The sequence below is a fragment of the Crocodylus siamensis genome, chromosome 10, assembly GCF_052110815.1.
Source record: "Crocodylus siamensis isolate JL-2025a chromosome 10, ASM5211081v1, whole genome shotgun sequence".
Classification (NCBI taxonomy): Eukaryota; Metazoa; Chordata; order Crocodylia; family Crocodylidae; genus Crocodylus; species Crocodylus siamensis.
The window spans coordinates 49,996,814-50,013,322 of NC_143404.1; the positions used below are offsets into that span (position 1 = coordinate 49,996,814).

General features: G+C 46.8%; 1 protein-coding gene across 1 annotated transcript in view; it reads left to right on the plus strand.

The window, feature by feature from the left end:
* TP53INP2 (tumor protein p53 inducible nuclear protein 2) overlaps window positions 1-14,077 on the plus strand; it is a 47,481-nt gene extending 33,404 nt beyond the window's left edge. Inside the window, exons 3-4 of the mRNA XM_090064567.1 lie at window positions 7,487-7,622; window positions 13,423-14,077. Of these exons, the coding sequence (XP_089920693.1) occupies window positions 7,487-7,622; window positions 13,423-13,672 (386 nt within the window). The 3' untranslated portion in view covers window positions 13,673-14,077. The remainder of the gene's footprint in view (window positions 1-7,486; window positions 7,623-13,422) is intronic.
* The last annotated feature ends 2,432 nt before the right edge of the window (window positions 14,078-16,509 follow it).

A 16,509-nucleotide genomic window follows, 5' to 3' on the forward strand; every position in this document is an offset into this window, starting at 1 on the left:
CTGGCAGGGCAGGGAGCTGGCTCCAGTGCCAGGATCTTGCAGTGGTGACAGCATGATCCAGAGCCAGGGCAGACCTGTGATCTACTACCCACACGCCCCAGGCAGGGGCATACAGGCAGCAGATCACAGGTCTGCCCTGGCTCTGCACCACGCTGACACTGATGCAAGATCCCAACCTCAGCCCTCCCCAGCCAGCTGCACACCCTACCAGTGCTGCTGGGGCTGGTCTCCTTGGAAACCCTGGCCCCATGCTGCCAAGGCACCCTCCTGCTGCCATCTCCATGGAAACCAGCCATGGGCAGGGGCTGTTGGGAAATGGAGTCTGACCACTGGCTAGATCTGCCATTTGCCCACCCTTGCTCCACAGTCTTCCTGCTAGTAACAGCCCCTCCCCCTCAGTAATCCCCAGCATCGCTGCTAATACATCCCACCTGTCAGTCATGGATCTGTTTGTTCCAGACCTCTGCTTAAGAGAGGAGTTATGCAAAGCAGTCACAGCTAAGCTGGCTAGATCCAGCCTCTACCCAATGAGCTGAAAAAACAGTGATAAGCAAGTGCATCCCAGACTGGCCCTCTTCAAGAGAGACAAAGGCTCAATAAGCCACCTAACCTGAGCTAAGTGTTTTAACTCACTGCTTCATTTCTAAGTGCACTAGGTCAGATAATGAAACCGCATTTAAAAAGGGTCTCCTCTTTTTCTCTGTCCCCATCCTGGTGCTGGCTGTGTGATGCTCAGACATGATGACAAATCACATGAATATTTGGGATCTAGCCCCAGTTGAGAAAGAAGTGAGAAAGAGGCAGCTAGTGATGTGTAGCAGATGTGGAGAGCAGTAGCGGGTGACTTGTGCTAGTCTCTCTGAAACTGCCCAGATGTGAAGGAAGGAAAGCAGTGTGGGTGGAAGAAGGATACAGGAGTGCTCTTGGGCTAGAGAAGGAGGCAGGAAAAATCTGTTGAAAATTTAAGAGTCCTTGACTAGACAGAACTGAACAAGAATTTGCTTGGCCCAGGCAGCTGGATACCACAAGAACAGTCAGGAAGGCCAACCATACCTTGTCATGCATCCACAGATGCATCTCAAGCAGGTCCAAGGAGGTGATCCTCCCCCTCTCTGCAGCACTGGTCAGGCCACAGCTGGAGTACTGCGTCCAGTTCTGGGCGCCGCACTTCAAGAGGGATGTGGACAACATGGAGAGGGTCCAGAGGAGGGTCACCCACACGATCGGGGGCAGCAGGGCAGGTCCTACAAGGAGAGGCTACAGGACCTGAACCTGTTCAGCCTCTACAAGAGAAGGCTGAGGGGGGATCTAGTGGCCATTTACAAACTAGTCAGAGGGGACCAGCAGGCATTTGGGTAGTCCGTGTTCCCCCAAGCACTACCAGGAGTGACTAGAAATAATGGTCACAAGCTGGCAGAGGGTAGATTTAGGCTAGACATCAGGAGGCGCTACTTCACGGTCAGGGCAGCTAGGATCTGGAACCAGCTTCCAAGAGAAGTGGTGCTGGCTCCTACCCTGGGGGTCTTCAAGACAAGGCTAGATAATCACCTTGCTGGGGTCGTTTGACTCCAGTACTCTTTCCTGCCATGGCAGGGGGTCGGACTTGATGATCTGCTCAGGTCCCTTCCGACCCTACAAACTATGAAACTATGAAGAATACAGGCAACCCTCACTTAATGCTCTTAATTGGCTCTGGGAAAACCGAATGTTAAGCGAAATCCATTTCCTCATAGAGTTTAATGCAAACAGAAATAATTGGGTACTCTGCTTCTCACCATTGCCGCTGCCTCTCCCCACCCCTCTGCCTGCATGCTGGCCACTCCAGCCCCACGTGCCAGCCCATGCCCTGCGCTCCTGCTGGCTCTGGCACCATGGAGCCCTGCACTCATGCTTCTCTCTGCTGGCGCTTCTCCCCAGCCCCCCGCCCACCAGCTGCTCTGGCACTACGTGGGAGCCCAGGCCCCCCACTCCTGCTGCCCTGCCCTGGGCCCCTGCTGGCCCTGGCCCTGTGGCACCACTCTGGGCCCCGAGCTTATGCCCACCTGCCCACTTGCTGCCGCTTACTGCTCCTTGCTGCTGCTGCTGCTGCTTTGCTGAGCGCTATAAGGAAACTGGCTCAGCACTAAGTGAAACAAGGTATGAATTTTAAATGAGCACTATAGCGAAATAGCACTAAGTGAAACCGCGTTAAGCAGGGGCTGCCTGTATAGGCAACTTTTCTTCCCTCTGTGCCTTGTGTAAACATTCCTCACTTCGAGTCACTTTGAATGTAGGTTATCCCTGGCCTGGTCACAATACCCCCTACCTACGCTGGGGACTGGCTTGCTGGGAGCTTCCATGCGAGTGTGCCCCTGTGCTTCCTGGCTCTGAATCTGACCTCACACCCATAATTCAGTGTGTGGCTAGAGCACTCTCGCCCCACAAAGCAAACCCCAATGTTCAAAACTTGTCTTCAGGTTGAGAAGTAATCCCCTGCCTGGCCTGCAGGCAGCTATTAATAATCTGACATGTAGTGACCCAGAGAACGACACCCTACTGTTTGGGAGGCTAATTCTGGACTGCCTTAAGCCCTTTGGAAGGATGTCATCTGAAGTGACGTATCATTTTTTGCGCCCTCTCTGGCCAGTCAGCACTGACTTTTTAACCGTCTCTCCAAACAATGCCAGAGTCACAAAGCAATTGAGGGAGATAGGTGTGTGTGTGCATTTGTGTACACATGCACACACACACATATCTATCTAGCTATCTATCTAGGTATCTATCTAGCTAGCTAGCTAGCTATCAGTTGCTTAGAATTTTTTAAAATAATACCAATATTCCTGATGATCTTCTGCCCTTTTGCCTCCCCCACATGCAAGGTAAGGAGTAATCTGCCTTTTGTTCAGAAGTGTAGGGATAAAGAATTTAATGATTTGCCCAAGCCAAAACAGAAAATCTGTGGCAAAAGTGAAGATAATACAGGATTTTGATTCTAATTATCCCTAATGTTAATTATTAGTCTACAATGCTTTTCCTCTTCATCATCATCTATGTACGACATTTAATGTAGTGTAGTAAGAAACTATTATGCTGAACATCCTCTCTCTGAGCACCTGAATAACATCATATATTTAATCTGTAGATTGTGGGGGGAAACTTACACCTCAGACCTGGGTTAACAGAGGCACTTGGAGATGAAGGGACCTACCCAAGGTCCCTCACCAATTCAGTGGCAAAGGCATAAGGAGACCCAAGAGTTCAGAAGTCCCTTAGGCCACATATAGGCCACTTTTTTCAGTTGCAGGCAGGAATAAGCCACCCCAGGTTAGTTGAACAGGCACTAGGACCCAGGCAGTGGCACAGCTTGCCTCTCCAGCAGCACTGGGAGAATGCCACAACCAGCGCTTTCCCCCACCACCAATAGTTCTGTGAGCTGAATCTGGTCCACAGGCCATAGGTGGTCAATCCCTGCCTTAGGCCACAGTAGCCAACTGTAAGCAGGTGCATTGCTTGTAGGATGAACTGGAGACATGATTCAGCTAGCTACTGAGAGTCCATATAGCACTTCATGCTTTTCTCTCTCTCCTCCCTTCTTTTTTGGCTTTACAGCAGCACATTCATCTCAGGTTTCATTCACACCTCAGTGTCGTGCAGGAGGTGAATGCTAGACTGAGTCCAGCACGCGTCTATACAAATAGAATTCAGTTCTCTATATGACTATAATCTATTTTAGTCTTTGGATGCCAAGAAAGTCATAAAACATTTTAATCAATAAGATCCAAAGCGCTCTTGGATATACCACAACTTTATTACTTGATCTTTCCCTATACTACAATGTAACAGGACAACAACTAAAGGCAGGTATGGCACCTCCTGGGCTAGGGACAGAAATTACACATAATCCGTTTTAAGTGATCAGAAACTGGTTTAAACCTATAACAGAACAGACATTCAGTGCACATAAACCAGTTTGAAAATGGCTGAAACCGGTTTAAGATAAACCTGGTTGAATGTAATATCAGTCTTAACTGATTTGGGTCAAACTGGGTTTATGCAATGTCTGTCCCAGACCCCTTCCTGGTTTAAGTTAAATCAGACTCCCCCAGCATCCTGGCATGCTCTCTGAGCTGGGCAGGGCTCTTTGCTCCGAAGAGCTGGGCTGGCCCCTTCCCTCTGCTACCTGGCTGGAGGTCTGGCAGAGACTTACAGGCACAGCAGGGTCTGATAGCTTCCCCATGCCCCTCTACCCTCCTTCCCCTCCTTTGAAAAATAAGCAGAGATCCCTTCTTCCTCTCTCCCACAGCACGGATCATAGCCAGCATTTGGTATGCTAGCTAATGCTATGTAAGGCAGATAGGACACTGCCTGCCTTGGGCGTTTTGGAGCTAATCAACAGATTAGCTGGTAATGTCCCTGCATTCCTTTCTTTGGAAAAAGTTGTTTAAGAAGAGCTTGAACTAATGAGTAAGGCTTTGTTTTCTGATGAGGTGCTAAATGCTGATAACAGAGCTGATAAATGCTCTGTTATCAAGGGGGTAGGGGACCCCTCCCTAATCAAAGCGTCTTGCTGGGGCCTGGCCATGCCCCCTCAGCTCAGTCCTGTGGAAGGGAAGGGAAGGCTGCTCTAGCGTCCCTGGGTTTCTAGCCTGAGACTGCAGGCATATGTCAGCATTTTTTCAGACCAGAAGGGATGTCTGTATGGTTACAAAGTGATTTAGCCTAGCAAAGATTTAGATTAACCTGCAAAGATAGAATCAATTCAGGCTCAGGCTTTCTGAATGTCTGTCCTTAGTCCTGGTTTATGCAATGTCTATCCCAGACCCCAGGTCCCAGGTTCATATAATCCTGTCTTTTCTCCTCCCTGATTAGTCAGGGTACCTCTCTGTGCTTGCTCACCACACTTTTGATGTTATGATAATTTGGGGGGTTGCCCCAATCCACCACAGTAAGTCCTTCACTTCTCAGACACAGTTCAGTTCACTGGGCCCTCAGCCTGTACCCCAACAAATGACTAACAAGCCTTTGTTGATTGCAGCACCTTCCCCAGACCTCATCAGTGTCCTCTTTGCACTCCACCCACTGCCATGCCTCACAGTTATAACTAGCAATATAAATCCAACCTGACACATGACCAGTTGCAGCAGGATGCTTTTCTCCAGGCCCCTTCCCCAACTTGTCCTCAAATCACATTGACATCTCCCAGCTTGGGCCTCTCTGGTCCTATTCACAGGTCCATCAGCCTCCACTGCAGCTTCTTCAGTCAGTGCAGGGAGCTCCTTTAATAGCACAGTCTGGGCCAGTCTGTGGTTCCTAGTACTGCTTCCCTCAGCTCCCGGCAGGTAACTCCTACCTCTGGCCCTGCTCAGATCACACTGGGTCTTTGCCTCTGGTACAGGGCTTATATAGTTCCCGGTGCCTCCTGTTACATAGAGCCTATACCTTTTAATAAAGGATATCTGGAGAAACATTTCAGTCAAAATGATAGACAATAAGGAGAAACAGAGGGTATAGGGAAAGGCCACATGTTTAAAGGCATTCTAGAGCAGAGGTTCCCAACAACAGCACTGCGACCCGGTACTGGGCTGTGGCAGGCTGCATGCCGGCTTGTGGCTTCCGCCACCAGCAGGCAGTGGGGCACCCCTGGGAGGCAGGCAGCTGGCTCCATGCACCTCATCCCGCCACAATGGCCACGCCCAGTGAGGCGCTGCCCGTGGCTGGGGAAATGCCTGGGGCCAAGGATGGGGAGATGGCTCTGCTGCTTGCTCCTAGGAAAGGCAGCAGAGTCCCTTCTTCCTAAGCAGCCCCAGCTGGGTCCCCATGGCCATTGCCTGCGCAACCCCCCCCCCCCCCGCAGGGTCCCCCTGTACCTGTGGCTGCAGTGCCCCAAGCCAATCCAATCCTTGCACCCCTTCCCCCCATAAAAATTAAAGATGTAAATTAAATCTAAATATGTAAGTTAGATAGTTTTCCAGTCTGCAATATAAAAAGGTTGGGAACCACTGTTCTAGAGCATAACTCCCACCTCTAGCCACCTAAATGATTAAAAACCATGCCTCTAACAGTCTAGAGGCAAAGGTTAGATAATATATTTTTGGTGAATAGGTTATTCACCAGACGTGCAATTTTCCCCTAAAATAAATGGAAAAAAATTGAAAAAGTCAAAAGTTTTTTTTTGACATTTGTGAAATGAATCATTTCAACTTTTTGTTACAAAGTTATATTGCATGTGGTGGCTTAAAAAAACATTTATTTTTCAAAGGAGGGGATAAAAACACCCTCAAAAAATAAAAATACATTTTGGGTCAGATGAAAAAACAGGGTTCAACAACCTGAAAGTATTTTTTATTCAGTTAGCTTTTGTTTCCATTTTCTTGAAAGAAAACAAAAAAGATTTTGTTTTGGGTTAACCTGACATGAACATTTGTTTCTCAATTTTTTGTTTTGGCCGTCAGCCACAAATGAGTTATTCTCACAGCCCTTCCAGAAATGGGTCGAGGGACTCCATACCAAAAGGGCACTTTGGCCTGTTCGGCTTAGTAAGGCTGCATTTTTAGGATGACTGTAAAGGAGTCAGGGGCTCTGCTTAGCACCCGCAGGAAAAGTTGCTAGGTGCTCTTCGCAAACGTAGACTGGTTTGATTTCTAGCTCCTTCATAAGCACAGTTAGCCTTTATGCACATTACAGCTGCTACCCAGCTCAGTAAACCAGTGCGTTACATGAGTCTTCTGTCTTGATTTTAACAGAGGAGTGTAAATGGCACCAGTCTTGGCTGCGTAGAGCAGCACTTCAGACTGGATGGATGAAGGATAAGCATCACTGCAGTGCCACTTATGACATGAATTACCTTCAGCCAAATTTTCCTCCTAATTCCCAGCAGATCATGGTTGGCTTGGGACAGTGGCAAGAGCATGTCTACCTGAGAGCAAAGCACAGCAGAGCCCATCCCCTACTGCTTTTCCTTGCAGGTGCTCTCATGTTTTTCAGTTCCTCTGGCACGCAGGGGCCTCACTGTGCTGTGGTGATGCTTTTATTTTGCATGGTGGTTGATACTTTCAGTCACAGTTTTATATATAAAAAGTAATGATGCTGTTGGGGTGTCATTTGTACTAATAATGCCCCCTTTTTCTCCCCCCTCCCCTTCTCCCCCACCCATTGTACATTGTATGTGTGTGTGTCTCTCTGCTTCTGGATTCTTCCTTCCCCGCTTGCCCTCCTCCCTCTCTGCATGGCTTCGAACTCTCGCGCTTCTGTACTGGCTGCTCCCACCTGGTGAATGGTGGCTCTTGTCTCTCATTAGATAGTTACGCTTCAGCCTCAGGTGAAGAACAGCGGGTAGGTGAGAGGGATTCCGTTTGCACTTCCCGTTCCCGTCATGGGTCTCCCCCACCTACCACTTCTTCGCCCCACTCACTCAGTGACTGTGTCGGCAGGCCCGTGCCCTCCCAGCCCGATCCCTGCTTGATGGACGAGAGTTGGTTTGTCACCCCTCCCCCCTGTTTTACTGCAGAAGGCCCTGCCCCTGTCAACATGGAGAGCAACCCTCTGGAGGACCTCCTGATTGAACACCCCAGCATGTCCGTCTATGTCACCAGCAACAGCATCATGGTGGAAAGGGAGAGCCCTGATGAGCAGATCAGTGAAGGGTGAGTCTGGCCATAGTGCATTGTGGATCATAGTAATAATAATGCTATTGCTTTTCTATGTAGCCTTTTTGAAAAATGACATCTCCCCTGCTTTACAGGTAGGGAGACAGAAGAAGAGGAGTTGGGAGACACAGTCAGGGTCACACACACTGAGTCAGTGGCAGAGCTACAATTACAGCTTAGGTCTCCTACTGTCCCTGAAGTATTGTGGGGGGCAGCCTTACCCAGTGGATAGAGCACCCTTAACATTCAAGTAATGCCAAATGGCTAGACGTTTAAAAAAAGATTCCCCTGTGAAGGAGGGAAGTATCAGAGTTTGTATAGCCCTATCTTCAGAGGAGTGTTTTTTGTGATAATCTTATGTGTTACTATAAACCGCCTTACGTCCACATGTACAGATTCTTTATTTGGTTTGTCTGGAACCTTACCCCAGTTTCAATAATCTGCTCTGGGACATACATACCTCCTGCTGGAGTGAGCTAGCACAGGCTAAGATTGGGTATCTGCACCCCTATTAGTTACACCACTTCTGGCAGTCCTCTCTGCGCTATCCCATATTCACTTCTCCATGACAGCAGCCAGGCCCTCTGCTACTGCATGGACCTTCTGGAGAGAGGAACGGGTCCAGTCCTATTTGAACAGCAATTACCAAGATGCCACAAGTTAGCAAAGCAAAGGTAGGAAAAGAGAGTGCTCCTGGGACCCTCAGTGGATCCAGGAACAGGACAGTCGGGGTGTGGCCTCCTCTCACTTTGGCTGTGCTGTGTATGCCATGACCTCTGAACTTACTGTACAGTCAGCACCGAATCCTGCCAGAGCTCAGTGTGAGCAGTGAGTTCTGAGCTCATCAGCTGCATGGGCTGGGGTCTGGTTGGGGCCCCGCTTTTGCTTGGCTCCAGAGCCCAGTGGGTGAATGCTACTGCCGTTCACCTTTCCCTTCCCCCTGCTCCCCTGCTAAATTCAGCAGCAGGGGAAAAGAGGGGAGGAGCAGCAGTGAATGCATCCACCCCCTGGGCTCCAGAGTTGTGGGAAAACAGGGACCCCCAGGCAGACCCTGCACCAAGAGCTTATGTGCGGCAAAAGAGGATGTGCCTGTGCTACTGCACCCCCTCCGGATCCACCCCTTCCTGGGACTTGGCTTAGTGCTGCATGGAGCAAAGGAGCTCTGGCAGAGCTCCAGGAATACTAGGGATAAGAAAAGGATCCCAGGGAATGTTGCAGAAACCTGCTTGCCCTCTGAGGAGCTGGGTTGGAGGGCCTCACTGATTCCAGCCTGGAATTTGAAACAATTTGGAGATGATGCAGAATGGCACCCAGATGGCTTTGGAGTCTGACCTGAAGGGATTTCCCCAGGCAATCAAGATCTGTGTGGCCTCCAGACCCCCCCATCCAAAGCTCCTCCACTGAAACTCTGGAAGCGACCCAGCCTGACACTACAGTGTGTTTATTGAGGAGGAAAGGGAAGGGAGCTTTACATGTATTATATGCTATATGGCAATAGAAATATGTAGGGGGATTTCAAGAGCCTTCTTTTGGGTACTGACTGGATGCCATCCTGTTACCCATGAGCCTCTTGGTGTAATAGGGTGCTCCCCACCTGCTCAGCTTTCTTTGTGCTCAAGATGGTGTCCAAGCTGGAGCCTTTCATCCTGGGGAGAATTCATATCCCTGAACTAACACAACCCAGTATTATCAGCCAAACACGCCACTTCCCATCTTCCTTCCTGTGCTGCTTGATTCTTTTCTCCTACTCACCAAGCCATCTTCTCCCATTTGAGATGACAGGACCACAAAAGCTAAAAGTCATGTACATGGAGGACAGGTATATGTATCGGAACAACAGATATAAAGAAAAAAGCATAAAAAACAGTAGAAAAAATTACTTTGGCTCTTGATTTGATCAGTTCCCTGGGCTTTAACTTCTTTTACAATTTGAATTAAGTTACTGAAATTAGTCTTTAGAGTTATTTCTGAATACACAGTGATTATAATTAGACCCTCAGAATTGTTAACACATTGGGTTTAGAAGAACTGCTGCAAAGTCTAACTTGCAGTGCATTTTATGCTGCTCTGCAGGTGTTATGAAAGAGGATGTAAGACAAAAATGATGAGGCATCTCAATAAGAATGTTGTCCCTTCAACTCCTGGCTTTGGGTGGGGGGATCATCCTGAAAAACAGTAGCATTTTCCTGGTTTGTTTGTTGCCTTTTTGAATAAGGCCCTCCTCTGCCTCATGAGGATACAGCTCAGTGTAGCACCTCCAGTGTAAGGACCTCCTGTATAGGTAAGGATTCAAAATTACTTACCTACCCAGCCCCGTTGGTACAGGAGCTTTTTACCAAGTGAAAGTAAGGTGGAACCCAGGTCTCTGGGTTTTAAGTTTGCACTATTATGCTGAATCAATAAAGTTTTTGTTATGTAGGACTTAGCTAAAAAGTTTCTTTAAGGGGCAAACCTTCCTAAATGGGATCAGTTCCTCATAAACTCTTGGCCTAAACACACTGAATGCACTTGGTTACAGCACCTTCATTTTCCAACACTACATCCTGGCCTCAAAGTAGAAGCAAATGCATCCCTGACACTGTCTCTGTGACCATATAGGATCCCTGTAGGTGGCACACAGTTCAGGTGTTAATAACATCCAGAAAATCCCACACCCACCAGGCTTCCCAGCCATCAGTGGGGGCCCTGTCTTGCTTGACACAGCAGCTGGGTAAAATATGAGGTAGATTTTGCTTGGAAGCTTTGTCATGAGGCAGCTCCACTTTCCCTTCAGCCTTCGAAATGCCTACTCCACTACCATTCTGCAGCTGTTCAGGGTAGAGATAAACAGCTAACTTCTCCTGTTCAAGTGTCAGGGAAGCAAGATGGCAAGCCAGATCTCTTAGAATGATGGATGAACCTTGTCACCACTGAGATTCTTAGTGGTCCAAAGAACAGAAATTCACTGAATGGAAGAGGCCAGAGTTTCTAGCGCTCCTGGCAACTTGAACTCTTCCATACCTACCACCCTATGACTGGTGAATCTGCCCCAGTGACCACCCAGGTTCTTCAGCACCATGGGAAAATACCTTTCTGTTGATGACTTCAGGGTCTGAGTTGGGGGAGGAGGGCAGAGAATAATCACGTAGGTTCCATCAATGACCCACGCACAGTTAGGAACTCTTGACTATGAACATCCATTAATAATCTCCTGTGCATTGCTAAGCTTCATGACCCTCTGTTGTGTTAACCTGGATGGTTAATCTATTGTAACCATCTAGTTAGCCACTGACAGCAATTGGAGGTGGTGAGCTTCCAGACAGGGGTGGCCTTGTGCTTCTCCAGGCTGAGGGGAACTTGCATGTAGGTGTTCCACCATGATAGCTCTGGAGTGAGCTTTGCACAGGTGAACGTCTACTGCATCCAGACGTTCTTCTGTCACTGCTGATCATTCCAGGTCTGCTAAACTATCCAGTCCCAATATTCACTACTCATTGACTGAGCCCAGAATTGGTCATCCATAAAGTTGCTTCAGGAAAATGTCCTGCAGAAGTAACTGCTTCATCTTCCAGTCAAATTGCTACAAGATCCTCATGGCTGTCTCCCCATTCACCCAAAGCCATTTGGCTGTGTGACTGACGGCTTATGTATTAACAGGTATCAGATTTGCTGGCTTCTTTCTCCAAAACCTGACAAGGGTTTGAACAATTTGTTGATGCACCTGCTTCAAAAGTTATAAGAGGGTATTAATAGTAGAAAAATATTGAAAACAATGTTCTATGTAGACAAGGAACTTGGATCCACTTGCTTCTTGCTGCCCTCTTAGGATTTACAATGCTCACTCTGAAGGATGGATGTGCACTGCTTTAAGCTTATGAATTCTTCTCCCTCCACTCAGCACCTCTGCTTCTCCTTCTCCTTGGTCCTGCAATTAAGTTGTATTTCTGAGGGTAAAAATTCTCCACTCCAGAATTCTGTTGTCCCTAATGTCTAAACTACCTCCCTTCCAGGGAGGAAAATAGCACCGGGCAAGGACAAGGAAAGCCCTGTGCTTTTCAGGTGGACTCCTCCTGCAAGGCAGTAGTGAGCCTTTCTCCCAGGCACATACATCCTGCCATCAAGGAGCAGCACACTTCACAAACAGTTTGAGGAAGTGTGTCTAGCATGGTGGGTCACAAGCCACTCAGGTTGCTCATCTCTACTGCTGGTGTCACCGACTTACTTTCCTTTGGGCACGTCTACATATGAATATTAATGCAATGCAATAAACTCCATCACAGTTTGTACCAGACTTTATTGATCCCAGATGCAGCGTTTACATGTGCACCTGGGACCACAGCATATTGAGTCAGGGTGGCACAGTGTGGCAGCACCATCATGCCCTAGCCAGCACCTACACAGGCACTGCAGCAGAGTAAATAACTCCACCATAACCTAGTACTTGTATCTGGCAGTACTAACCTACAGCAGAGTTAAATAGTTTACTCCAACCTAATAACTTTACTTGTATAAACAGAGATGTTGTACTGTGGATCTAATTAGTCTACTCTGCAGTAAAGGTCTCATATAGTGGCACCCTCTGTTTCTGAAAAAAATCAAACTGAACTATCTTGCAAGCACATCCACTGGGCAGGCAGACAGAGCAAAGGACCAAAGGGAGATACGAAGAGCCATAAAGCTTGCAGTATTAAAACACCATGATAATGCAGGTCTTAGACATCATAATTATTTATACAGCAGAACAGATGGTCATGGCCCCATTCCGGATGGAATTTATGGGCCAGTCTTAGTCAAGCCAGAGGGCAATGCTAAGCATCATCTGTTCTTATTTAATTCATCCTTTGCAGACCTCTTCCTCCTTAAAGCCAAAATTTGATCTTGAGTCACTGGAACATGGAAATCAGTGGGTGAAAAAATGAAGGAAAATTGCTATGAATAATAGTTAAAAGTAGAGGGAAAATTAAGACAGCTTGAGCTGTTCATGATTCCTCTCATCTGCTCTGTTGAGAAGGAACATGGTTTAACAGCAGCAGTCACTTTATCTTGGAAAACCCTTCATCTTTTAGTAGCTGTGCTTATTGTAGATTTTTGACCCAGTATGCAGGGCTCACCTGCCTGATGAAGTTGTTTTTTCAGTCAGAATGCAGGAGGCCATGTAATTTGGAAAGGGCTTTGAACAAATGTGACTTAAAAACATCTAGCTACAATAGGACTTGTGCACTGGTGATGGTTAAGAGACAGGTGTGAACTGCATGCGAATAACTAAGCCAAAGGGAGCCTATGATAAACATAAAGATTTTGCTGAAGGGATGGAGGAAACCAATTTAAATCTCCTCTAAATTTGGCCTTGTGTGTGTTTGTGTCTAAAACATACATGTATCCCCACCCACATGCACGCACGCACACACACACAGAGCCAACTTAATATTGATTAAGGGGATGTCAGCTTGTTTAATATCCACATTTTTAAGAATGAAGCTGATGTTGCTGATACTGCAAATTTAGGGCAATTAATGCACGCCTGTAATCTTTGTATTGCATTAGACTGAGGATCTATTTACACGGTTCTCTCATGGTCTTCAAAGAAGTTCTTGCTTTTGCCAGGCTTGGTGACAGACTTGCCTCTCCTCTTGCACTGCAGATGCTTTGTGTATTTGACTGAGAGGGAACTGCCAGGAGTTTCACAAATAACTCCATCTAGCACAGTCCATAGGCAGTTGATGCCTTCATGTGTAGGGTATGCAAAGGGGTATCTGTACAACTGCCTGGCTGACAGCATTGTGAACTTGACCGTTAATGTGCATGTCTCTCACTTTAGGGAGGTGCCTGAACCCCGGTTGGAGCACCACACTCCACATCATACCACCTCCCTCACCATGAAAGCCACCATCTTGGAGAAGGTGAGCCAAGTCCGGCGGATCCAGAGGGCAAAGCAACTGGCAGAGAAGCACAAGCTCAGTCAGAAGGTTATGCAGCGGCAGAACCGCACCAGGGAGCGCCATTCACGTCGGGCCAAACACCAGGGTAGTTTTGTCTACCAACCATGCCAGCGCCAGTACAACTACTAAACTACTTCAGGAAGTCTACATTGCGGGGCATTATCCCTCAACTCTCAGCTTCACTTCTTCCCTCATAATGCTTTTTCCAGCTGAAGAGGTCTTCATCCTTTCTCTGAAATAAACCTCTCCTCAGGAGAGAATCCTCTCAATTCTTCTGAACTAGCAAAGCTCAGCAGCAGATCCTTATTGGGCTATCCTTGGGTTTCATCCCTCTCCTTCCCCTTTATCCTAGACTAAATTTACTTATCTATTATTTTCTTCCTTCTGTAGTTCCACACCTTTCCCTCCCCTGTGCTCCCCACTGTGGATTTTGAGTAACCCAGGATGTCACCCTAATGTAACTTAATAGGATGGTGGATCTACTTTTAAATTTCAAAACAGAATTTAAAATTAGAGCTCAATTTTATGGAATAACCTATGTGTAAGCAGTTATCCTTGGGAACTGATTCCTGATGGGTGGTGTTTCCCCAATCCTTCACACCCTATACATGCATAAGTTCTTCCATCTGTTCTTGCAATGGTTGTTAGCTTCACACTTCACTAAACTTATCACCAATATTATTCTGAATTCATGGGAGGGCTAAATTCTCTGTCATTTACTTTGTCTCTTGCCATCCTACTAAGGAGCCTGTGACACCAGTGCCTTTCTTTATGACATCATACTCTTCTCCATGGAAACAAACTGTGATGTCACAAACTGAGATAGCAGGTTCAAATGCAAATTGGAATGACAAAGATACACAATTTGGCCTAAAATACAGGAAAAGTAATGGGAAATATTTCCCTCTCCACTCTCTCTCTTTCTCTCAAAAGAAAAGGATGATGTAATTAACCCAGTAGATGGGTTTGGGGTATGATTACTGATCCTTATCTGTGTGGTATTAGCTAGGTTTCTGCTCCAAGGTGCCAGGCTGAAACAGAGGACACCCTGCCTGAACATCTTCGGAGAAAATATTTAATGCCTGATGTTCAGAAGTGCTGAATACCCTTAATTCCAACTGAAGTTCATGGGAGCTGTGGGCATTCAGCCCTTCTAGAAATCAAGCCAATGTGATATGATTGGAGCTGCTGACCCTGCATTTACTTTTTTTTTAAGAGTGCAAAGTCCATGTTAGTGTTCTGATTCTTTCTATATACTTTACCTTTTCTTACAATACATTTGTTCCACCCACTCCAAAGAGCTTGCTTAATGGACAAATGTTAAAACTCTAAGCAGATTACCAGTGTTGAACCCGGTTAGGAGCTCAGGAGCTTGTAGAAGGACACAAAAACCCCCCAGCCTTGCAATACCACCAGGAAAATTCTTCACTGGTTTAGGCAACAAACAATCTCCTTATTCCGCCCACTGCCCTCCCCCCCACAAAAAAAAGACAAAAAAACCTCAAAGCAAAACAAGAAACTCTCAAATATCTTGCTTGCAATGTTTCATGATGATGATTTACAAACAAATCATCCTGCAGAAAAGGAAAATCTCACCACAGGCAGCAGGCTGACTGGAAATCTGTGTGGTGGATTATCCAAGTGACTGCAAACAGAACGGAGGTTTTAAATGGGAGAAAGAGATTCCCTCCCTGCTTTAAAATTGATTACTATTTCCTTAAGCTGTCTGTACCATTGAATTCCTAGTGAAAGGTGTTCTCTTTTCTTCACTGATTTGGGTGACCTCAAGAGGCCAATAATCTGGAAATGTCTAAATAGTAGGTCTTGGTAGTGTCCTAAAAATGAAACCTTTGGAAGCAAAACCACCAATTGGAATTCTGTAAGTCCCATCACCCAGGGAACCAGGGGGATAGCAAGAGGGGCCAATCATCACCATGTGACTGTCTCACCACAAGGAAAGCCTCCAGCGAATGGAGCAGAAGGAGAAATTGGTAACTGTTCTGTGAGCAGGTAGGGGTCTCAATCCCAACATGCAACTCCCAGACATCCACAGGGCAGCAGCAAGGCAGTACAGGACTCATTATGCTGAGCAAGGGTATGTAAATCATGCTGTCATCTCCCTTTGCATCTTTCCTCTCCTCTCTAATGGTTCCTCTGTGGCTTATTCCTCCTTCAGGCAGAAGGTGCCTCTGTCTTCCTCAGTGCACCTGTAAGGGCCAGACATTGCAAAGACATGAGGCACCTGATAATTTCAGGGATATTGGCATTGTCTTTGCAGTATTGCCAGCCTGCCATTCAAAGCAAACACCTTTTTGGATGGTGAAAGTCCTTCAACAAGCTCCTAAATTAAGCAGTAAAACATTACTGGTTACCAAAACCCTTAGTTCTCAACAGGAAAATTCTTTTTCACAATGCTATGACTGTGCCTGTCCAGCTGCCATGTTAAATTTGTGGAATGACAGCAGAGAAAGGGGCTTGTTCAGTGCTCACACAGATAGTAAAGTATGTCGAAGCTGGCCATGAAATGATGTGAAGTGAGAGAGGAAGTGAGAGAGATTGGGAAATGAAGAAAGGTGAAAGGAGAGTCTCATTTGAGAAAATAGGTTGGAAACAGGAGTGGTGGAGAAGGTGCAAGCCCAGGGGCAAGAACTGTGTGTTGTAGATCTTAAGTCTGCCTTCCTGGAAAGAGATATGGCAGGTCCTCTCTTCCAGTGTCACAGGCAGGGCTGACTTTCTGCATTCTGATAGTTTCTAGGTTGCTGTAGGAAATACTGCTCCAAGAGTTCAAATGGGCAGAAGTTCATTTGTGCAGTCAGAATAACATATGCCCTTTTTATCTGAGTACTCTCTCATGTGAATAGCTCAGGTCATCCCCAGTGTAACTTGGTTTTAATACAGATACACCAAATATGAGCTTAGCCCTGAGTATTTTTATCCTTGAAAAGCCATTGTCAAGATAAAAAAAA